Source organism: Nyctereutes procyonoides, unplaced genomic scaffold, assembly GCF_905146905.1.
Source record: "Nyctereutes procyonoides isolate TBG_1078 unplaced genomic scaffold, NYPRO_anot_genome, whole genome shotgun sequence".
Lineage (NCBI taxonomy): Eukaryota > Metazoa > Chordata > Mammalia > Carnivora > Canidae > Nyctereutes > Nyctereutes procyonoides.
Genome location: NW_026575046.1, coordinates 52,738,928 through 52,763,579, shown reverse-complemented (window position 1 = coordinate 52,763,579; position 24,652 = coordinate 52,738,928). Strand labels below are relative to the sequence as shown.

At 41.4% G+C, this 24,652-nt stretch overlaps 1 protein-coding gene across 7 annotated transcripts in view; it reads right to left on the bottom strand.

The window, feature by feature from the left end:
- MCC (MCC regulator of WNT signaling pathway) overlaps positions 1-24,652 on the bottom strand; it is a 324,907-nt gene that overhangs the window by 120,403 nt on the left and 179,852 nt on the right. For 6 of the 7 annotated variants that reach the window (XM_055325155.1, XM_055325148.1, XM_055325150.1 and 3 more), the window contains exon 2: positions 7,691-7,804. Coding sequence is in view for 5 of the 7 variants with exons in the window: in XM_055325148.1 (XP_055181123.1) it covers positions 7,691-7,804 (114 nt within the window). In the remaining 2 variants the exon portion in view is untranslated. Of the gene's footprint in view, positions 1-7,690; positions 7,805-20,739; positions 20,921-24,652 lie in introns of those variants that run through there. The other variant, XM_055325153.1, reaches the window with a different exon arrangement.

Sequence of the window (24,652 nt, the reverse complement as noted above, 5' to 3'; positions counted from 1 at the left end):
GGTTAACGAGGTGGAAGAATGAGTGAGTGACATAGAAGACAAGTTGATGGCAAAGAGGAAAACTGAGGAAAAAAGAGACAATTAAAAGACCATGAGGATAGATTAAGGGAAATAAATGACAGCCTGAGGAAGAAAAACCTACGTTTAATTGGGGTTCCCAAGGGCGCCGAAAGGGACAGAGGTCCAGAATATGTATTTGAACAAATCATAGCTGAAAACTTTCCTAATCATCGGAGAAGGACAAACATTATATGTTCTCATTTATTTGGGGAATATAAATAATAGTGAAAGGGAATAGAAGGGAAGGGAGAAGAAATGGGAAGGAAAGATCAGAAAGGGAGACAGAACATAAAGACTTCTAACTCTGGGAAACGAACTGGGGGTGGTGGAAGGGGAGGAGGGCGGGGGGTGGGGGTGAATGGGTGGCAGGCACTGAGGGGGGCACTTGACGGGATGAGCACAGGGTGTTATTCTGTATAACACCAAATTGCTCACCAATGCAAATTGAACACCAATAAAAAATAAATTTATTATTAAAAAAAAAACAAAACTTTCCTAATCTGGGAAGGGAAACAGGCATTCAGATCCAGGAAATAGAGAGATCCCCCCCAAAATCAATAAAAACCGTTGAACACCTCGACATTTAATAGTTAAGCTTGCAAATTCCAAAGATAAAGAGAAGATCCTTAAAGCAGCAAGAGACAGGAAATCCTTGACTTTTATGGGGAGAAGTATTAGGGTAACAGCAGACCTCTCCACAGAGACCTGACAGGCCAGAAAGGGCTGGCAGGATATATTCAGGGTCCTAAATGAGAAAAACATGCAACCAAGAATACGTTATACAGTAAGGCTCTCATTCAGAATAGAAGGAGAGATAAAGAGCTTCCAAGACAGGCAGGAACTGAAAGAATATGTAACCTCCAAACAGCTCTGCAAGAAATTTTAAGGGGGACTCTAAAAATTCCCCTTTAAGAAGAAGTCCAATGGAACAATCCACAAAAACAAGGACTGAATAGATATCATGATGACACTAAACTGATATCTTTCAAAAGTAACTCTGAACGTGAACGGGCTTAATGACCCCATCAAAAGGCACAGGGTGTCAGACTGGATAAAAAAGCAGGACCCATCTATTGCTGTCGACAAGAGACTCATTTTAGACAGAAGGACACCTACAGCCTGAAAATAAAAGGTTGGAGAACCATTTACATTCAAATGGTCCTCAAAAGAAAGCAGGGGTAGCCATCCTTATATCAGGTAAACTAAAATTTACCACGAAGACTATAGTGAGAGATGAAGAGGGACACTATATCATACTTAAAGGATCTATCCAACAACAGGACTTAACAATCCTCAATATATATGCCCCGAATGTGGGAGCTGCCAAATATATCAATCAATTAATAACCAAAGTTAAGACATACTTAGATAATAATACACTTATACTTGGTGACTTCAATCTAGCTCTTTCTACACTCAATAGGTCTTCTAAACACAACATCTCCAAAGAAACGAGAGCTTTAAACGATACACTGGACCAGATGGATTTCACAGATACCTACAGAACTTTACATCCAAACTCAACTGAATACACATTCTTCTCAAGTGCACATGGAACTTTCTCCAGAATAGACCACATACTGGGTCACAAATCAGATTCTAACCGATACCAAAAGTTTGGGATCGTCCCCTGCATACCAGACCATAATGCCTTGAAACTAGAACTAAATCACAACAAGAAGTTTGGAAGGACCTCAAACACATGGAGGTTAAGGACCATCTTGCTAAAAGAAGAAAGGGTCAACCAGGAAATTAAGGAAGAATTAAAAAGATTCATGGAAACTTGAGAATGAAGTTTGAGAATGAAGATACAACCGTACAAAATCTTTGGGATATAACAAAAGCAGTCCTGAGGGGGAAATACATCGCAATACAAGCATCCATCCAAAAACTGGAAAGAACTCAAATACAAAAGTTATTAACCTTACACCTAAAGGAGCTAGAGAAAAAACAGCAAATAGATCCTACACCCAGCAGAAGAAGAAAGTTAATAAAGATTCGAGCAGAAATCAACGAAATCGAGACCAGAAGAACTGTGGAACAGATCAACAAACCAGGAGTTGGTTCCTTAAAAGAATTAATAAGAGGGATCCCTGGGTGGCGCAGCGGTTTGGCGCCTGCCTTTGGCCCAGGGCGCGATCCTGGAGACCCAGGATCGAATCCCACGTCGGGCTCCTGGTGCATGGAGCCTGCTTCTCCCTCTGCCTATGTCTCTGTGCCTCTCTCTCTCCCTCTGTGACTATCATAAATAAATAAATAAATAAAATTAAAAAAAAAAAGAATTAATAAGATAGATAAACCATTAGCCAGCCTTATTAGAAAGAAGAGAGAGAAGACTCAATAAAATCATGAATAAGAAAGGAGAGATCACTACCAACACCAAGGAAATACAAACGATTTTAAAAACATATTATGAACAGCTATACACCAATAAGTTAGGCAATCTAGAGGAAGTGGACGCATTTCTGGAAAGCCACAAATTACCAAAACTGGATCAGGAAGAAATAGAAAATCTGAACAGGCCAATAACCAGGGAGGAAATTGAAGCAGTCATCAAAAATCTCCCAAGACACAAAAGTCCAGGGCCAGATGGCTTCCCTGGGGAATTCTGTCAAACGTTTAAAGAAGAAACCATACCTATTCTACTAAAGCTGTTCGGAAAGATAGAAAGAGATGGAGTACTTCCAAATTCATTCTATGAGGTCAGCATCACCTTAATTCCAAAACCATACAAGACCCCACCAAAAAGGAGAATTATAGACCGATATCCCTGATGAACATGGATGCAAAAATTATCAACAAGATACTAGCCAATAGGATCCAACAATACATTAAGAAAATTATTCACCATGACCAAGTAGGATTTATCCCCGGGATGCAAGGCTGGTTCAACACTCGTAAAAAAATCAATGTGATTCATCATATCAGCAAGAGAAAAACCAAGAACCATATGATCCTCTCAATAGATGCAGAGAAAGCATTTGACAAAATACAGCATCCATTCCTGATCAAAACTCTTCAGAGTGTAGGGATAGAGGGAACATTCCTCAACATCTTAAAAGCCATCTACGAAAAGCCCACAGCAATATCATTCTCAATGGGGAAGCACTGGGAGCCTTTCCCCTAAGATCAGGAACAAGACAGGGATGTCCACTCTCACCACTGCTATTCAACATAGTACTGGAAGTCCTAGCCTCAGCAATCAGACAATAAAAAGACATTAAAGGCATTCAAATTGGCAAAGAAGAAGTCAAACTCTCCCTCTTCACCGATGACATGATACTCTACATAGAAAACCCAAAAGACTCCACCCCAAGATTGCTAGAACTCATACAGCAATTCGGCAGTGTGGCAGGATACAAAATCAATGCCCAGAAGTCAGTGGCATTTCTATACACTAACAATGAGACTGAAGAAAGAGAAATTAAGGAGTCAATCCCATTTACAATTGCACCCAAAAGCATAAGATACCTAGGAATAAACCTAACTAAAGAGGTGAAGGATCTATACCCTAAAAACTATAGAACACTTCTGAAAGAAATTGAGGAAGACACAAAGAGATGGAAAAATATTCCATGCTTATGGATTGGAAGATTTAATATTGTGAAAATGTCAATGTTACCCAGGGCAATTTACACGTTTAATGCAATCCCTATCAGAATACCATGGACTTTCTTCAGAGAGTTAGAACAAATTATTTTAAGATTTGTGTGGAATTAGAAAAGACCCCGAATAGCCAGGGGAATTTTAAAAAAGAAAACCATAGCTGGGGGCATCACAATGCCAGATTTCAGGTTGTACTACAAAGCTGTGGTCATCAAGACAGTGTGGTACTGGCACAAAAACAGACACATAGATCAATGGAACAGAATAGAGAATCCACAAGTGGACCTTCAACTTTATGGTCAACTAATATTTGATAAAGGAGGAAAGACTATCCACTGGAAGAAAGACAGTCTCTTCAATAAATGGTGCTGGGAAAATTGGACATCCACATGCAGAAGAATGAAACTAGACCACTCTCTTTCACCATACACAATAAACTCAAAATGGATGAAAGATCTAAATGTGAGACAAGATTCCATCAAAATCCTAGAGGAAAACACAGGCAACACCCTTTTTTAACTCGGCCACAGTAACTTCTTGCAAGATACATCCATGAAGGCAAAAGAAACCAAACCAAAAATGAACTATTGGGACTTCATCAAGATAAGAAGCTTCTGCACAGCAAAGGATACAGTCAACAAAACTAAAAGACAACCTACAGAATAGGAGAAGATATTTGCAAATGACGTATCAGATAAAGGGCCAGTTTCCAAGATCTATAAAGAACTTCTTAAACTCAACACCAAAGAAACAAACAATCCAATCATGAAATGGGCAAAAGACATGAACAGAAATCTCACAGAGGAAGACATAGACATGGCCAGCACGCACATGAGAAAATGCTCTGCATCACTTGCCATCAGGGAAATCCCCAACAGTGCAATTGCTGGGTCGTAGGGCAGGTCTATTTTTAAATCTTTGAGGAACCTCCTCACAGTTTTCCAGAGTGGCTGCACCAGTTCACATTCCCACCAACAGTGTAAGAGGGTTCCCTTTTCTCCGCATCCTCTCCAACATTTGTGGTTTCCTGCCTTCTTAATTTTCCCCATTCTCACTGGTGTGAGGTGGTATCTCATTGTGGTTTTGATTTCCACATGAGAAAGGGAATAGAAGGGAAGGGAGAAGAAATGGGTGGGAAATATCAGAAAGGAAGACAGAACATGAGAGACTCCTAACTCTGGGAAACGAACTAGGGGTGGTGGAAGGGGAGGAGGACGGGGGGTGGGGGCACTGGGTGGCAGGCACTGAGGGGGGCACTTGACGGGATGAGCACTGGGTGTTGTTATTCTGTATATTGGCAAATTGAACACCAATAAAAAATAAATTTATTATTAAAAAAAAATAAACACTGTAATCTTGCAGGTTGCCTGGGTGGCTCAGGCAGTTAAGCAACTGCCTTTGGCTCAGATCATGATCCTGGGGTCCTGGGATCAAGCCTCACATCAGGTTCCCTGTTCAGCAGGGAGTCTGCTTCTCCCTCTCTTCTCCTTGCCCATCCCCTTGTTCATGCTCTCTCTCTTTCTCTCTCAAATAAAGAATATATATATTTTCAAAAACCGTAATTTTTTTAAAACTTCCCTGAAATTAAAGATTAAAAGAGATAATCAAAATAATATACAACAAACCTGAGAATATCAAACCAGAATGACAGATTTAGAGTTACTCTATTAGGGGCACCTGACCGGCTCAGTTGGTGGAGTACATGACTCTTAATCTTGGAGTTGTGAGTTTCAGCCCCAGGCTGGGTGTAGAAATTACTTAAAAACAAAATCTTTACTGGGTGTTATTCTGTATGTTGGTAAATTGAACACCAATAAAAACTAATATATTAAAAAAAAATAAAAAAATAAAACACCTGGCCATATAGAAAAAAAAATAAAAAATTAATGTTTAAGCTTTAAAAAAAAACAAAATCTTTTTAAAATATTTACTCTGGTAAAATTACTGGACAAGAAAGAAAGAAAGAGACAGTGGGGAAAAGAAAGAAAAGAAAGAAGAGAAAGAAAAAAGAAAGGAGAAAAGAAAGGAAAAGAAAGAAAGAAAAGAGAAAGACAATATGCCATGGACATCTATCGTTAAGTGTCTTATGAGGCAAAGAAAGCTGTATTATCAGACTTTGAGAGCAACATTCTATGCCAAAAGAGATTAAGGAAACATATTCAAGTCAAGAAAAGATGGGCCAAGGGTTTTCTATCCAGCAAAAATGGCCTTCAAGTATGAAGTGCAAATAACAGACACACTGTTATTAATGAGCAAGAACTTAGTGAAGATTATTCTGAGTCCTCCTTGAAGAATCTACTAGAAAATAACTTCAGACAATAAACAAACAAATGGAGGAACATTGAGATAAGGACCATGAAACACTAAATATATAGTTCCTTATAGAAGTCTAAATGAGGACTAGAAAGGGAGAGAGTGAGTTTCAATGGCCACGTGGTCAGGCAGGTGGATACAGGACAACTGCAAAAAAACTGGAGGAGTATAATGCATCAACCACAAAAAATTACATTCTTCTCAGGAACTGTATTTGTTGGCAGTAGTAATATTATTCTAAAACTGTACATAATATGGAATGATCCAAGTAAGTAATTACAGAATATCCTAATCCTATCTTCCTCCGTAACCTCAAGAGCCAGGACTCTTAGTATGAAAGAAAGGAGAAACAGAAAAAATATAGAAGAAGCTAAGTAAAAAGTATCTTGTAGTCTGAATTTAAATTGGGGCTATTAGTATGAACTCCTAAAGTATTTTATCTTAATAGTTACATGTACATAATATATATAGATAAATAAGGAGGTAAAGAATGTCCTGGCTACATCTATAAAAGAGGCCTAAAAACAATGACCAATCTAGGAGCATTAAGCATTCTCAGCACCCAGACTGTGATCTTGAAATACATTTTTTTACTGAGAGAAATAAGAGCTACTCAGAGAATGGTTACTACTAGATTTGGGGCAAAAAATGTACAGTTGAATCTGAAATAATCACTAGGCTCCTGTCAGAAGACTCAGGAGCCAACCTGAAGAGGCTCATACTGGCCAAAGATAATATAATTTGAGTTTCTGTAAGGGAAATAATAGTGGAATGAAACCCAAATATGTTTAAATATACAATTTCATAATATTTTAAAAAATTATTGGGCACTTTCAGAGGCTACTAGGTTTTTTTCTTGAAAAATGTTAATAGATGAAAGATGGAGAATTCTGCTTTTCCTCTATGAACCATTGTTTCAACAAATCATAGATCATGGGAGATGTCTCTATAAAAGCATTCCAATTAATGAGAAATGGTAGAACTGAAATATCATGATTTTTAAAGTCCTAACAAATCAATGAATATAGGTACTGAGTATCAACAGCTGTTAGCATCACAAAAAATGAGACAGCCAGACATTATGTACCTCCCAGTGGAAAAACAAATATCCTCTACAGTCTTGCCAAATGGACCAGACTTGAATTTGACTTGAGGCTCTGGGTCCATCTGCCATCTTGCAGGAAATACAGGGGATGGAGGAATGTGGTGAACTGTACAGTGACTGTAATCAGCAACATCCAGACTGTAGGGAATTCCACAGGTCAAATAGCCAGGTTTCTAACAGATTAATTAAAAAGCAAACAAAGAAAGGAAGCAAAACCTATAAATTAAGAGATTCAAAGGAAACCCATAGTTTTTATTTTATTTATTTATTTATTTATTTATTTATTTATTTATTTACCCATAGTTTTTAGATGGGCAAGACTAAGTTCCACTGTCTAGCAACATATAAATGTCAGTGATAAAGTGTAAAGAAACAGGCAATAGGACTATAAAAGTCATGGTGGTCACCTTGGTGGGAGGGAGAGTGTGACCAAGACAGGACATAAGGAGGGACTTCTGGGATGACTGGCAAGTTCTGTTTCTTGCCCTGGACAGTGGTTATGAGAATGCTTGCTCATTACATTGTAACCTGATTTGTGGGAATCCCTATATCTATGTTTTATCTTAAGGAACACAAAAGTTTAAAAAAAAATTCTAGATCCCTTACCTGTGCCTTGGCTAATTTCTTTTCCAGAAGGTCTCGTTCCCTCTCTGTTTGCTGCAGACGTTTATTAAGCTCCACTATATCTCCCTTGAGTGATGCCAGGGCTGCCAAGTGGAGCTGTGGTAACAGAAAGAAAGGAGCACAAGGTTAGATCAGTTGGCAGAAATTCATTCCTTCCCTTCATTCCCAGTAATTAGCATGATCATATTTTTTAAAAATGCCTCATCTCCAATGGGTGCTATTAAATCAGGTGTCTTAGAAGAAGCCAGGTTATATGGTCACCATATATATAATGGAGAAATCTTTTTTTTTTAAGATTTATTTATTTATGACAGACACACAGAGAGAGAGAGACAGGCAGAGACACAGGCAGAGGGAGAAGCAGGCTCCATGCCGGGAGCCCGATGCGGGACTCGATCCCGGGACTCCAGGATCACGCCCTGGGCCAAAGGCAGGCGCCGAACTGCTGAGCCACCCAGGGATCCCCCTGTAATGGAGAAATCTTACGTGTGGGCAGTGAAACCCAGTTTTGGTGGTCAACTCAGGATAGAGAGCAAAGCTCCTCACTTGAGTTACTCAGCAAGGATGAGATTAATTGTTGGTGTGGGGTTGCCTTATTGTCCACCCAAGCAGCAAGAAAAAGGGAGAATCAAATTAGCTTTTACCTTTGGAAAATATGGAAGTTGAACAGGGCAATTCTATCACATGTACAGACACAACCTGGGACCAAGGAGTAAGAAAAACTGGGAGAGGGGGATCCCTGAGTGGCTCAGCGGTTTGGTGCCTGCCTTTGGCCCAGGGCGCAATCCTGGAGTCCCAGGATTGAGTCCCACGTCGGGCTCCCAGCATGGAGTCTACTTCTCCCTCCTCCTGTGTCTCTGCCTCTCTCTATATATATATCATAAATAAATCTTTAAAAAAAAGAAAAACTGGGAAATCTCATTTTTTTCAGATGGTCTCCCCTTAAAGTTGGTCCTTTATTTCCTTGCCAGCTCATCTTTCCTTGTCCCCCAGATGGACGAGATTGACCAGATGCTGTTTCTGGGCTAGCAGGCCTGCTCGTAGGACAGAACCAGAACTCTGATAAATGATGTTAGGAAAAGACACACCAATAATTCCTCCAGATCTCTTTCACCAGCCAACTCCCTCAGGTTAACTGGAGCTTCAAGAAATGTTCTTCAACACATTAACAAGGGGGTACCCTGCACTTCCAGGATCTCAATGTATTCCACATCCAAGCCCCAAACACTGAGCTTCAGAAGCATCAACAGCCTCCGCACGTGCCTTTTGTGCTTTTCAGGCCCATAGGTGGGGCTCTGTTTAAGATGTGTTCAACACGCAGGTCCCAGAGAAGCACCCTTCAACCTTCTTTGGCCTCTGAGTCACTACTCATCCGTCTTCACTGCCAGTTCCAGGGGAAGTGCAGACCACTCCCTGGCCGGATTCCACACTCCCATTTGGGTGAGTGATGAGAATCAGAACAAACCCTCCCTCCTTACAGGCTTTAAGTAGCTTCTGCCAAGAGGGATTTGAAGTAAGAAGCGAGCAAATAAACGTGATCTTTAAAGATGGACATAGTACGACAGTACATAGTTCCACTTTGAAGATTTTAATTTGAAGTTTAGAAAATGCTTTTCTGCAACTGCATGTGGGCCAGTAGGTTTTGTTGGGGTGTGAGGGGTGGGTAGGCCAGGAGGAGATACAGGGCAGGGTCTGGCAGTTGTTTAGGTTAGACTATAGCAGCAGTGAATGTGACTTTGCCTAATTGCATCAGGGCTGCAAACCAACAGATCAATAGCTGATTTGAAATCAGGAATGCCTGAAATTTAAAAAAGGAAATGTCAGGCAATCTGGCGGTATTTGCCTTTTCATGTTGGGGTAGGGTTGCTCAGAAAAGGTCACTTTGGGTTTCAGATACAAGGCTATGTATGATGAATTCTCAGCACAAATACCAGTGTTTCCATTGTACAATCTTTTTGAGGCTGTTCTGCTTTCCAGGATGGTGGAGAGGGACACAAATTCACTCCCTCCTTAGATAGCTGGGTTGCCCCCTCCGCCTCTGAACTGTCCATCTGAGGATTTTCCTTCAGCATCCATACACAGTGATGTTACACATTATGTCAAGTCCTGAGAGAGGTTTCACCACCTCTCCTCTGGCAAAAAGGGTAAAGTACATATAGGGTTGAAATGTTCTTTAAGAAATATAGGAGTAGAAACTATGATCCCAACTGTATGAGCCCAGATATGCTTCCTCTCTCCTACATCTCCACCTACTTCTGGAGAGCTGAGGGAGGATCTGGGGGAGAATTAGGAAGACAAAAGTGACAGAGGAAGTTCTAAACTGGGATCCCTGGGTGGCGCAGCGGTTTGGCGCCTGCCTTTGGCCCAGGGTGCGATCCTGGAGACCCGGGATCGAATCCCACATCGGGCTCCCGGTGCATGGAGCCTGCTTCTCCCTCTGCCTATGTCTCTGCCTCTCTCTCTTTCTCTCTCTGTGACTATCATAAATAAATAAAAATTTAAAAAAAAAAGAAGTTCTAAACTTCACACTAACTTCATAAAACTGGGCTAGATGAGGAGACACATAGAGTAGTTATTTCCATCATAGTACATGGCTGAGAGAGAGTCCAAGATGGGTAACCCTACCAGGGAGAGTACCCATTTTGGAACAGAGAATACCACTGGCCCTTCCAGATGGCCAGGAAGATCCACAGGATATCCATTTGGGGCAGGTCTTTTCGCTTTCCTGGATGGAAGATGCTTATCCATAAAATGAGAATAGACCAGTTTTTCTTCACTTTCTTTATGTTACAAATCCTTTAAGCATCCATGCAGGTGATAAACCCTTCTCCTAGAGAAGAGTAGAGCTTTGGAGTTTATGCATGTATTTCACCGAATTATGGTGATACATTCTGGAATCTTTCCACAAACTCCAAATTAAGAAACCACAGATGCCACATAAGTTGTGTAGACTCTCTTATGGGTCATAATCATGGTTATTTGAGTGGAGAAAGTACTTGGGTACTTGTCAAGCCCTGGGTACTTGACATCTCCCATTCCACATTTGCAGATCAGAACCTGAAACCCAGAGATTGACTTGCTCACTCAGGGTCCCATGGGTAGCTCAGCACTAGCACCAAGACCACCAGTGCCCTTTCCTCACTATATTATGTTGTATATGACAGTAATTCTCAATTTTTTATGTGGATGATAATTTTACTTAAAATATTTCCCTCTGATTGTAAAAGAAAAACATAACAGAAAACTAAACCAGAAAGAAAGAATTCTAACATTTTAGTGATGGCCTCTGGATGGTTTCAAACTTCTTGGGGGATGTGTGGGGTAAGTTATTTTAAAATTTTTTGTTTAAAACAATACTTATAAGTGTACTAAAGATTTTATTTGTTTATTCACAAGAGACAGGGAGAGAGAGGCAGAGACACAGGCAGAGGAAGATGCAGGTTCCATGTGGGGAGCCTGATGCAGGACTCGATCCTGAGACTCTGGGGTCACATCTTGAGCCAAAGGCAGGCACTTAGCCACTGAGCCATCCAAGTGTCCCTGAAGTTTTTTTTTTTTAAAGAGGTTTTGTATTTTTTTTATAAATTTATTTTTTATTGGTGTTCAATTTGCCAACATATAGAATAACACCCAGTGCTCATCCCGTCAAGTGCCCACCTCAGTGCCCGTCACCCAGTCACCCCCACCCCCCGCCCACTTCCCCTTCCACCACCCCTAGTTCGTTTCAAAGAGGCTTTGTATTAAAGAGTTAGTTGTGACTATATTTTCTGCACATGTAGGGCTGTCACATAAAAACTGTAAAGGGTTCTTGCTGCATCCCCGATTCTGCTGGTCTCCCTGCAAATTCAAAGGCTGGGGAGTTTGAGAGCAATGCTACAAGTATTATGACACAACCTGTGCCCTGTCAAGGCAAGGATTAAAAAATAAGAAGCATAGAGGTCTTTGGGGGTAATTTTTAAAACGATTAACTGTGAGCTTAAATCCTGGAAAGACAAATTTATGGAAGCAACCAAAATTATTAAATATCTATTAATAGGAAAATAACATATATAGCATTTTTTGAGATCTCTTATTTTCTGGCTTTAGAAATGGCCTCTAACGAGTCAGAGCTTCAGACAATGACCCATAAAGAACCATTCAAAGATGTTTCACTAACCAAAGAGAACAAGTATATAATGATGTTTCAAGTTTGTACCAGCATCCTCTTCAACTCGTGCTTATCTTTGTGTTCCACAACAAGACCCCAATTTTTAGCTAGTCATATTGCTGCTCAGCTAAATCGTCCCAGTTCCTAGCTCTCCTTCCCTCCCTTAAGGTGGATCTAGGTGTAGCCATGTGACAACGTTCTGGCTGATGAGACCCAAGTAGAAATATTATGTGGGAGTTCTAGAAAAAAAATCCTTATGAGCAACCATACTCTCTTCTTCCATCCTTGCTACTTGATTCATTAATGTGATGGATAGAGCTCAAGCAGCCACCCTCCTTCATAAACATGTGGTCTACACTCTAAAGAGCTGTAAGTTGCCTGAGCCCCTCGCAAGTTTGTAGAGCTACCCTACCAGCTTTGGACTGCTGACTCCAGATATCTGTAACAGAATAGCAAGAAACAGACACTACTGTATAGGCCACTATCACATTGTACTCTGGTAAATGAAGTTGATCTAATCCTAATTTACAAAGAATTAGATAAGCCTGAGTTCAAATCTTATTTATGCCACTTTGAGGTAAACTATCTTTAGGTAGCTTATTTAATCATTTTTAAAGAAAGCTGCCACAGAGACAAATGAGATAGCACTGATAAAATAACTCGCATGTTGTCTGGAACCAGGTAAACATTCAACTAATGCACTTTCCCAGGCAAGTTTTTTTTAAAGATTTTATTTATTTATTCATGAGACACACAGAGAGGGAGGCAGAGACATAGGCAGAGGGAGAAGCAGGCTTCCTGTGATCCATCCCAGGATCTGGGATCATGCCCTAAGCAGAAGGCAGATGCTCAACCACTGAGCCACCCAGGCACCACCCCCCCTCCCACTCCTACAGCCAAGTTTCAAGTCAACAACCTTCTTAGGCTGAGCCCCATCAAAGGGAGTGGGTGGGACATTCAGATGAGTGAGTAAGCCAGTCATGTCTCAGAGCAGCTTACTTTCTGGTGGGTATCAGCACAGAAGTGAGGCACCATCACTGCTGTGCTGGATTCTGCTGAAGTCCTATAGTTGAACTTAAGGAGCTGACAAGGCTCTTTAATCTCTGTGAAATTTTTACCCGTGGCCTAAACAAGGTTAGGATGGGACCTTGACACTTCCTAAATAAATATGCGTATAGTGCACAAAGGACATAAATCCATACTTACCTCATCACTCTGGAGATATGAGGCACCAAGTCCCCAGGCTGCTTCAAGACCTGCCTCACATTTGTTTTACAGTGTGTATCCAAATGAAACTAAACCAACTGGAAAACTGCTATGTAACTGTCAAAAAGGTTGTTATTTTTGGATGAAACACTACTAATATTTCACTGTTCAACTGGCTGTCAGAACAGGCTCTCTTAGCCTCAGACAGATAAGGTGTCCAGCTGCCAGTGGCCTGAGTGAGAAACTAGCAGTGCCTTTGTGACAGCCCCTCCTGGTGGTTGCTCCTGGGCTGTATGGATAGATGTTTCTCCCAGTACAATTTAGCCATGAGACAAAGGGCTTCACACTTGAGATGTCCTTTTAAGCCAGCAGCCCAGTGACTCAAATGAGTCCCCCAGAGCATCACTGGGTATTTATGATTATAAGGCGCTTCTCCATCTTGCTACTACTGGCAACAACAAACACATGCCCACATTGTCTAGTCCACATGGCACTCTCCCCTGCATCCGTCCAGTGGATTGTCACCATCACACCCCAGCTCTGTGGCCTACAGGTAAGCTATGATTCCTCGTTTGCTGAGGGACAAATACTTTCCCCAAAGACCACAGATGGTGAAGGGGATCTAGGGCCTGAATCCAAGTTGCCAAATTCTAAACCCACCATTTTATTAACTCATCTTTCTGGGACTTTGGTCTACTGTTTAATAATAGCACTATCTTCAAAGGGGCCAAAGGCTTCTGCAGACACACTTAAGACAGCGGAATGAATTCATTGCCAGAATCCCCATCCAGACACAGGCAGCATGGGGCATTAATTATGTGATGGCAGAGCTGGCCTTCCCCATGTTGGCGGGAGGTAAGCTCATCGGGGCAAACTGTGCTTATTCTCTTTCTTCCTAGCTCTGACTACTCAAGGTGTTCCTGCAAGTCAGTCACTGTCAGGGTACCTCTATTTCCTTCTCACCATGTAATGACAGGAATTTCCATTCTGTCCTAACTGAGCCACCTGCCTTCCAAATTCAAGGTACACTCAGTTTCTGCTTAGGTTTGAGTGATGACAATGGGTAGATAGTGCGTGCCAACTCCTTTCACTGAGTGAATGGCTTTCTTCACTAAAGAGCACAAAACAAGCACAACTAAACTTTACTGAACACACACACTCTTGACAGATTTGCATGGTTGTCTATATATTACCAAATTGAATCAGCAGCAGAGTCCTGCAGAAGAAAGGCAAGTGTCCAAACCCCAATGTCAACCTCTAGGAATATTTTGAGACCTCCAGACAACTCAATAGTAATCACCAAAGTCACAATATTAATAGCTACCATCTGCTATTAACAGATTACCATCTGCATTAACATCTGCTGAATGTTTAATGGGAACTGGTGCTGAGGCAAAAGAATTTCATAAACCATAGAGTGGGGCAAGAAATCAGCCAGAGGCAGAAAACTGATAAAATGTAGAAAAGATGCTCATGCATAGACACTCAATGCTCTAAATTCTGCTATGTGCCTTGCTGGCACTTCCAACTCATAATACCACTGTTCCCCTTTACTTGTGGGATGCAGATGTTTGTGCATGTGCATATATGTGGGTGGGTGGATGTGAGGGAAGAGGTCAAATGTATGCAGGGACATGGGGAGAAGCAGGGTTAGGATCTCCACGGATGGGAGGACCAGGAAGGTGGTCGCAGGGAAGCCATCTAGCAGCAGTGATGACACTTGGGGCTGGTAGCTCAGCTCTGTGTGAATTTGGGGGAAATCTCTTTAACTTCCTATGTTTCTAAATGTTTCTAAAATGGTTTGTACCAGATGGTCTCTAAGATTCTTCTAGTTTTAAACCTATAAGCACGTATTCCTGGTATATTCACCTGTCCAGGCCCAACCTTGACTTCTGTACCTGGGGCTTTGCGTACTTTATTTGCCCACTAGTCCCAGAAAGTGTCTGCTGAAGCTCACCATATAAGGAAGTTTCACTATATGTAGAATTGATCAGCAAAGATTATTCTCCTAGAAACTGAAAGAGCACTCAGAATCACACATAATCTTTCCGCTGGTGGGGGAATTGAGAATATGTCATCCAATTCCCTCACTGTAAAGAAATCAAACGGACCCAGAGAAGCAAGGCTTTATTAAACCCAGATTTCCTCATTCTGCATCCTAAGACTTCCCACTCTCCCATTCAGTAATCCAGAAGCTCCCGAGTAGTGAATAAGTGTGTATATCCCAGTCCTGTCCTTGGAAATAACAGGAGACATCTATACATGGGAAAGCAGCCTCATTCAGCTTCTACTCCAAGACTCCCCACATCCCGGAAGCTCTAATTCAGATGCACAAAGAACAACATCCTTGGCAAAAGGGTAATGTTCCCATCCAAATGGAAACAGTTAAGTCTGTTCAGTGGCTTCCAGGACTGGAAAATTCTTATTTATGCTAGAACTCCAGCTAGGGGCACCTGCTGTGTAGGAACTTCAAGTTACTTTTTTAAACCTCTGTTGAGGGGCACCTGGGTGACTCAGTAAGTTAAGTGTCTGCCTTTGGCTCAGGTCATGATCCCAGAGTCCCAGAATCAAGCTCCACATTAGGCTCCCTGCTCAGTGGGTAATCTGCTTCTCCCTCTCCCTCTGTTCCTCCCCTGCTTGCGCTCACTCACTCTCTCTCTCTCTCAAATAAATAAAATAAAATAAAATCAAAATCAAATAAATCTCTATCGAAATTTAGTTGTTGAAACAGCATCCAGGGGGATCCCTGGGTGGCTCAGCAGTTTAGAGCCTGCCTTTGGCTCAGGGCCTGACTCTGGAGACCTGGGATCGAGTCCCACGTCAGGGAGCCTGCTTCTCCCTCTGACTGTGTCTCTGCCTCTCTCTGTGTCTCTCATGAATAAATGAAATCTTTAAAAAAGAAAAGAAACAGTATCTAAGTCCTCTTCAACATGGTAGCACAAGAATATTATCCATATAAAAACTGATCCCATCCAAGAGTGCTTGAACATAGGTTATGGTGCCAAATCACAAAGCAGAGCCCAGGTACAAACCTGAGGGCAGCCACACCTAAAGCCACTCTTTCTTTGCCTCAACAAATGGTCAGGGAGATGGTGCTCAAGTAGGGGAGGTATTGAAGATTGGCCATCCCAGCTTTGAAGAAGATCCTCAATCCCACCCCATCCATGAACATATACTCCTGTAAAAATAAGTCACATCATAATTTTTACTGGAAATAATATTACCTAACATGTGGGTACTTACTATGTGCTAGTTGCTATATTAAGCATATAGCATGCACTTTCTCAATCATTCTTCACATAGCCGTATGAAGTATACATTTTTGTTAACCCCAATTTAAAGAGGTCAAAATTTTAAAAATAAATAGAGGTCAGAATTGAGGCTTAGGAGCTCAGCATGCTGTCAAACTAGGAAGTGGCAGAGCTAGAATGAAAGCCCAGGGCTGCCTAATTCCAGAGCCTGGTTCATAACCACCATGCCTCATGCTTTGCAATTGACTATCATAGCACTTCTGAGATCCTCCCAGATCTCCATGAAACTATTGAGAAGAGAAGGTCTCAGACAGAGGGTTATCTTTTTAAGAGAGGAGAGTAGATTGCAAAATTAGCATGGGGAAAAAGACATTAATTCTTTAAAACTTCCAAGTTTTACAGAAACTTCTAGAACTTCTTCTTCCAATAGAAGACTATTCATCTGATATGAGACCCAGGATGTTATCAGAGAAAAATTAATCTCCAGCTATTTCCACACCCTACAAGGTAAAGAGGAAAATATACTGCAGTGTAGGTGAAAGCCTAAATAAACAGAACGTGGGAGGAAGGTTAGTTTAACTGATCTTCAAAAATAAAATCAAGCTTTCTCCTCTTCCCCACTATCATGGCACATGTGGTTGACTGTTCCTCGCCATGTCTTCTCACAACTTGCAGGATACAGTGATTCCTGGCCAAGAAACAAAAGCAGAATCACCCATCCTCCAGTGGATTTGGATGAAAACTGGTGATAAAGTCAGGTACAGCTCCAGGAGGAGACACTGGAGAAAAATCAAGCCAGGTCTACAAGAAATCACAATCACATGGTCCTGTGAGAGGGTATACATGGTCAGGGCTCTATCAAGCTCACATGCTCAGACCATATCACTCTGTAAATACCATTACCACTTGAGCAATTGGACATGTTTTATTGGAAAAATGATTTGTTTCTGCACTTCTATATTAGTAGGACAGTTCAGTAACATGTGAGACCTTTGGTTGGAAAAAAATGATAAATCAAAAAAATTGTAAAGTTTTATTTTTTAATTTACTGTACAAATATAGTACAATAGTTGCCAATAAAAGTGAGTATTTTCTGCTAACAAATTCTTCCTTTCTGTAGTGTTATTTTTTCAAGGGAAACCAAAATCACATGTATATACAAGGATATTTAGAAAGAAATACAGACAAAACAAAGACTGCAATAAACTGGTAGCACCCACTTAAATTTCAAGGTGTGTTGCATCCTAATGACACATCACGAAGGAGATAAAGGTGTAACAATTAAATCCCACTAATCAGAGTACATGAATATTTCAGCGTGTCCTAAATACTGATGTGATCCCTGAGGCAGAAAATCTCACAGAGCCCTACGACCCAGCAATTGCACTGCTGTGGATTTACCCCAAAGATACAGATGCAATGAAATGCCGGGACACCTGCACCCCGATGTTTCTAGCAGCAATGTCCACAATAGCCAAACTGTGGAAGGAGCCTCGGTGTCCATCGAAAGATGAATGGATAAAGAAGATGTGGTTTATGTATACAATGGAATATTACTCAGCCATTAGAAACGACAAATACCCACCGTTTGCTTCAACGTGGATGGACCTGGAGAGTATTATGCTGAGTGAAATAAGTCATCGGAGAAGGACAAACATTATATGGTCTCATTCATTTGCGGAATATAAATAACAGTGAAAGGGAATAGAGGGGAAGGGAGAAGAAATGGGTAGGAAATATCAGAAAGGGAGAGAGAACATGAAGACTCCTAATTCTGGGAAACAAACTAGGGGTGGTGGAAGGGGAGGTGGGTGGGGGGTTGGGGTGACTGGGTGGCGGGCACTGAGGGGGGCACTTGACGGGATGAGCACTGGGTGTTATTCTGTATGTTGGCAAATTGAACACCAATAAAAAATAAATTTATTATTAAAAAAAAGAAAATCTCACAGAGAATTATATGAATAGGAGTAAAAGAGTTCCCTGATAAGACCTGCATTGTTCATAAATTTTTATATTGATCCAATTTACCAGGTATTGAATTCCCTATTCTAGGGAAACCAAGTACTTTTAATGGTGAGATAGTCCATAAACTCTGCAGATCAGCAAAGGACAAGGTATGTTTACAGCAATAGTTGAATTGCTTTGGAAGGACCTCATTTTTTACTGGATCAGAGACTTTATTTTTTCTTTGGGAAAACAACTGAAGATTTAGATTTGAGTGTGTGCGTGGATACACATACAGAAACATATTGATACACATAAAAACGTGTGAAATTTGTCAGTATACAAAACTCAAGGCATGTTCTTTCAGATTTCATTAAAGCACAGGAGACAGCTAAGATGTTGACTACTGAGTTATCCAATGCGGTCATTTTTAAATGCATTCCCCAACTATTAAAGTTAATATGCACTACATTTCAAGAAAATCCCTTGCAGATGTTTGATGCCATAAACAAGTTCTCATGTCAGTGAAGGCACAGGTAGGAGAAGCCAAGGACTTCTCCTTCCTCACCCCGGGCTGCTGACTGATGGGCCATTTTACACTCATTGGTATCTCTAATCCAAAGCACCAGGGGAGAGCAGGAGACACAAATTTCAAATCTGTTCAAATGTCCTCTCCCTTCAGGGGTCTGCTGATTGTTCAGAAGATGATGCATTCAGTTAAAGAAAAAAGGTCTGAATCTTCTGTCCTTTCCAAGTCGCCTAACCCAGCCAACAGTAGTCCCAACCAGGACTCCCTTGTTCCCGGAAAAGGAAGAAAAGAGAGAGGAAAAAAAAGGCAAAAAACTATTTCGGAATTAAAGACCTAGAATTTATCACAAAACAAAAACAAAACAAACCTCCAGACCTGAGTACCAGGTTCAGCCTTGTATAATCTTTAAAAATTTTCCAAACCTCCGTTTACTCACCCTGTAAAATGGGAACCACAGTCAACCATACACAGCTGTAAAGATTAATAGAACAGACTTCAGGTAAATCACTTAACCACAGTGCTGCCTGTGAGCCACAATGACTATTATCATCTTAATTATCATGATCATCAATGCTATGCGTTGAGCTTGCTAAAAAGTGTTAAGATAAAATTGCGCCTTGCAAATAGTGATGGTAACTATGTGTCTTCTTGTTTTTGAAAACCCTGATTAAGCAATCAGAATGACCCATCACACTGAAGCTTAGAGCACGGTAATCACAGTCATGTACCCTTGGTCTTCCAGCTTGTGCCACTGAATCCATGGCTCTCACTTCGTGGCCACTCCTGCATGAGAGCATGCAAACATGAGAGTCCTTAACAGCCTAGAAACTGGACTAGCCTCAAGCCCAGTGTGTTCCTTGCCCCCCAACATCCTGGCTCCTCAAATCACAAAGAGATGATTAAGAACCAAGGGGGACATATATAATGACCCCAAAATGAATTTTCATGGAAATATACTTGAAATAGTAAAAAGACACAAGTTACTGTGAACAGGGTTGTACCCAGAGATCTGTTCATTCAAGGGCAGAACAAAAGATTAGTTGAATAAATCGCACGATATGCATAATACACCATGTTGTCAACATAAGAGAGAAATCAACATGGTAATCATTATTTCATGTACGTATTCTCATTCCCTCAGTTCATTCAGATTACTTTCCATCTGTCCCCACCAACCCCTTGGAACAAGTTTTCCCTCTTCCCTCCCCCATACCCACCCTTTTACTTCTCTTTATTTTTCATACCATTTATTACTACCTGACAAATACAAGCTTTTTGCTGACCCATTTCCCTCATGAGACTATGAATTCCCAGAATGCAGACAAGTCAAGCCCCCAGAGATACAGCCTACACACAAGATGAATCAAGCCTCATGCATGATGGAACTCCAGACAATATTTATTAAATGTATACATCAAGAAAATTTAAAAATTCAGATAAAAAATTTACATTATCCTTAACCCTATCACCTAGAGATCATGTCACTTGCGAATATCAGACATTTTTCTACATGTAAATATACGTAACATACCTTATGCAAAACACTATGTTTAATATAATACTCTTGTATACTTCAAACTCTCGAGGTAATTCCCTATATTGTTAGCATCACTCCCCTCTCCGAGTCATCAAATCTCTAGAACAATTCTTTTTTTTTTTTTAGTATATGTGCTGCCGAAGCGAGCACTAGAACAATTCTTTATTCCTCAGTGCTCCCTCCAGCATGCCAAAGTTCCTTTTGATAAGTACGACCCAGGACCAGCACTCCGGATGAATTCTGGCCAGCACACTTCCTTTGAGCCAGAGACCATGCCAATTGCCTTACACGGGTTCTACTGAATTCTCACCTGACAAGAAAGGTGCTATTATTACTTCATTTTGCAGATAACAAAACAGGGCACAGTTTTTCTAGTACTGGAAATCCCAAACTCCCAAGCTGACCAATTCCATTTACCATTATCGGGCATCACCAGCAATGGGAATGAGGGTCGCACTTTCTCAGATCCCAGGATGTGATGTGGGCCAAGGGAAAGAACCTGAGGAGTCAAGATTGCAGAGTTGGATGGCGCCCAGCACCAGATGGTTTCTAGCACTACTGCACAAACTGGAAAAGCCACTGGTACCAGAGGGAGTTTCAGTGAGCTTCCTGGTACCTGCTTTGACCATGCCCAGTGCCGGGAGGAAGGAGCTACAGTACGGGTGAAGGGCAGGGCCAAACAAACCCATAAAGACCCCAGGCATACAGGCGAGCCCATAACCTACCAAAACAGGTGTGCCCTCCACCCCATCTGCCAGCGCTTGCCTGGCCAGGGCCTGGTGAGTGTTGCACAATCTGTTGCCAAATCACAAAGATGTCAGAATTGCAGATAAAAGCTGTGACACAGCAAGTGAGCCAAGGCCTAGGATCAAACACTGTGGTCTGAGTCCAGCTTGACAGCATTCCTGTCCCTTTCCTGTAAGAAGCCCTTGTCCTTCAAAGGCACCCTGCCCTCCTACTTTGCCTCTGGAAACCACAATAGGAATTAGATCAGGTACATCACAGATCAGCATTATTTTCATAAACAAAGCCTCCCTTGATCCCCCTCTACCTACAAGGAACACACTCCATCACACATGCCTCGATGATTTTCTTTCTTACGGGTTTATTCCCCTTTCCTGACCCCTCTGTTTCACAGACTAACTCTGAAATGAAGAAATGCTGCAGGGGTCATGACAGAACTCACTGGCCACAGGCGGGGAGCTAGGGGCAATATGAGATCTCCTGCAGCAGTGCTCATCTCTGCCCTTCTGCTGTCCTGGGCCTTCCGCAACGACCTGGAAGCAAAGCAGCAAGAAAGATCAAGAGGAGGCCACACCGGAGGGCTGATGAAAGAAGTGTTCCTCTGGGCACAGACACTGAGTGGTCTCTGACTTTTTCTAATGAAAGGAGCCCCCAGTGAGGAAGGTGCACGACACCGTCTCCCAGCCTGTAAGGCACGGCTCACAACAAAACCAAGTATGTTTCCTGATTTAGCTGAATGATGTGGACAAACTACCTGGTTGCTCGGGAGGTAGCACAGGGCCTCCTAGATGTTATGGTGTTTCTTCATCACATATTTTGGGTAGGGCATTGCTTTCTTCCCATCACATAGGTTCACGTGCAGATCAAATTCCTCCTTTGCTCATAAGGGAGGAAGTGCATATTTTCCCATACCCAAGAAGTTTGCCTGATTATTAGTTCAAACACACCCTGCCCCAACAGGGGATACCTAACCTTTGACTTTCTTGCAACATCTACCCCCTCCCCAATACACCTTGCCCTCTTAGCTTCTTATAGACAGAGCACTAGAATGCCAATAAAAATTCTCTAAAGCTGCCTTATTTTGTTTCCTGAGAGCAGAAAAAGTATTAAAGATTCCTAGGCTGTTTAAGAAGGAAACATTTGCAACCTAAATAAAAATGTCAAAGGGAAGCCAAAATCTAGTAGCGACCAGAAATACTGCAGTTTCAATAATACAAACCCTAAAATGTACTCAAACTATTAAAAGCTTAGCCTCACTGCTAAAGAAGTTGATGCTGTCAATCACTAGGCATTAGGACTAAACACGGGGTAGGAGGGTGGATAAAACAGGAAGCAAGATTGTGCCAGATATTTCAAAGCAATCTCCTTAGAGGCTACAGTGCATTGTCCTGTGCAGGCAAAATTCTGAAATGCTTATTATAAAACTGTGCTGGTGTTATTATACTTTAAATGCAAACACCATTCTGAGATGGATAAACAGGAGTACAAATCAAAAGACACTGTGAGATAATCTTCCCATCAATTTCAGTCCAGGACATCAGTTTATTAAAAATTTTGAGCTTAGTTCTGGGCTCCCAGAAAAATATCACAAATGTGAAATGGGATTATTTAGCTCTGAGGCAAGAAAGATGAAGGCCAATTAGCACTAGCTGACAGGCATACAATGAGCTCTTACTCTGAGAGCCACCAGCATATATAGCCCAAGATAATGAGCTTATATTTCAGTATGAGGATTTGGGTTTGCTCCCAAAGTCTTTCCTGACACTGAAGCTTGTTACATCTTAGAAGGTGCCACAATGGCTCTGGAATCCCACTCCCAGAAAACCTTTCAAGACAGGGGCGAGTCTCATCTCTCCAGGCTATGGGGGCAGTGCTGCCTGGGAGTTTCCTCTACAGCCCCTTGAGATTCATTCCAGTCTGATGATTCTCTCCTTTTACACCAAGAGATGAGCTGAGGCAAAAAAAAAAAGGGGGGGGGGGGAGTTAACACATAGACTATGGAGGACATTTCTCTTCTTGTGGCAAAGAAAACCAGAGCTTATTTCAAGGAAAGTAACAGCACCTCATTTTTTTTTTTTTTGGTTTGTTTTCTAGGCTTTTTACAAAATCTCAGTGACAGTAATGTTAAGGGAGCAGCATTTACAGGAGCACAGGATTTGTGCACTAGGTTCCCCGCTACAACCCATAGACTGAGAACTAGAGCATTTACATACCCGCAGAGGCAGGAGCTACCCACAATGGCTGCCTTGGAATTGGGTATTTAAAATGATTGATACATCAGGGAAGAGCTCCCCCTCTCCCAAAATAACAGGGGGAAAAAGATACAGAGAATTTCCCCCTTTAAATTGCAATGGAAGAGATCTAACCTCCCTTTCTATCTTTAAAACAATCCCTCCTAACGTATGGATCAGTTTGCGCTTTCAATTGGCATATTAAAAGAAACTAAAATTATTCAAAAATTGCCTACCATCTCGGGATTTTTTTTTGTATATTTTTTTAATTGGAGTTCAATTTACCAACATATAGTATAACACCCAGTGCTCCTCCCATCAAATGCCCCCCTCAGTGCCTGTTACCCTGTCACCCCATCCCCTGCCCAACCTCCCCTTCCATTACCCCTTGTTTGTTTTTAAATTACAAAGTTAACCTGCCTCATTCCAGATTTTACATTCTTTTGGGCAATAGATTTATGTTCACGAAGAAAAAGTGGGAACATATCATTTCCTGCGGATACACAGAGCCAGAGAGTGTCTTTATAGAGCAACAAGGCTAAGCAGCTGGCTTTTCTTTAGTCATTTCACATACCCAGTGTGCATGAAACCTCAGACATGCCCCAACAAGCCGATCTGGAGCTTACAGACTGTAGTACACATTCACATCAACATGGCAGTGAGGGAGCCTTAAGGAATTGATAATTTAAATGTGCAGTGTTACAATTTTGCTGAATATGTGTCCTTTTTTCTTAATAAATTCCAGATGTTAAGAGTAGCTTCATATCCACTAAGACCAGTGCTTTCCATGATTTGTTCTTTGAAACCTTGTGAAAAAACATACTTGCATTTCTTTATCCTACTGCATTTTAAGGACAAAAACACAGCTTTTCATGTACTTAAAAAAACAAACCACAACTTTTTAAAAAGATTAGCCATACTCCATAAATTGATTTCCACAGAAATAGAGTACACAGAATGATAAATCTATGCTATGAAAGATGGTAATACAAAGCAGACCTCGCCTATGGTGAGTTCAAATTCCATAATATACCATATGTATAAAAACTCCTGCAGTTTATGGAATTCCAAATCTCCAAGTTTGAACAGGGTGCAGGCCATGGTAACCTGTGCTTCTCTGCTGTGTCTGTGGTTATTAAAGCCTTCTTAGTGGATGAGGGTGGGGAAGAAGAGGGCAAAGGGACTGAAGGTGGGGAGGGGAGAGCAAGGCAGGGACAAAAGACTTGGCAGTGCTAATTCCATGTACTGCATTTTACCCCTTAAAGTCTATAAAGCAAAGATCCCTTGAATTTGGGCCAGACTAGTAACAATAACTCAGGCAGGCTTCAGCCTTCATAATATCCACCAGCTCCCCT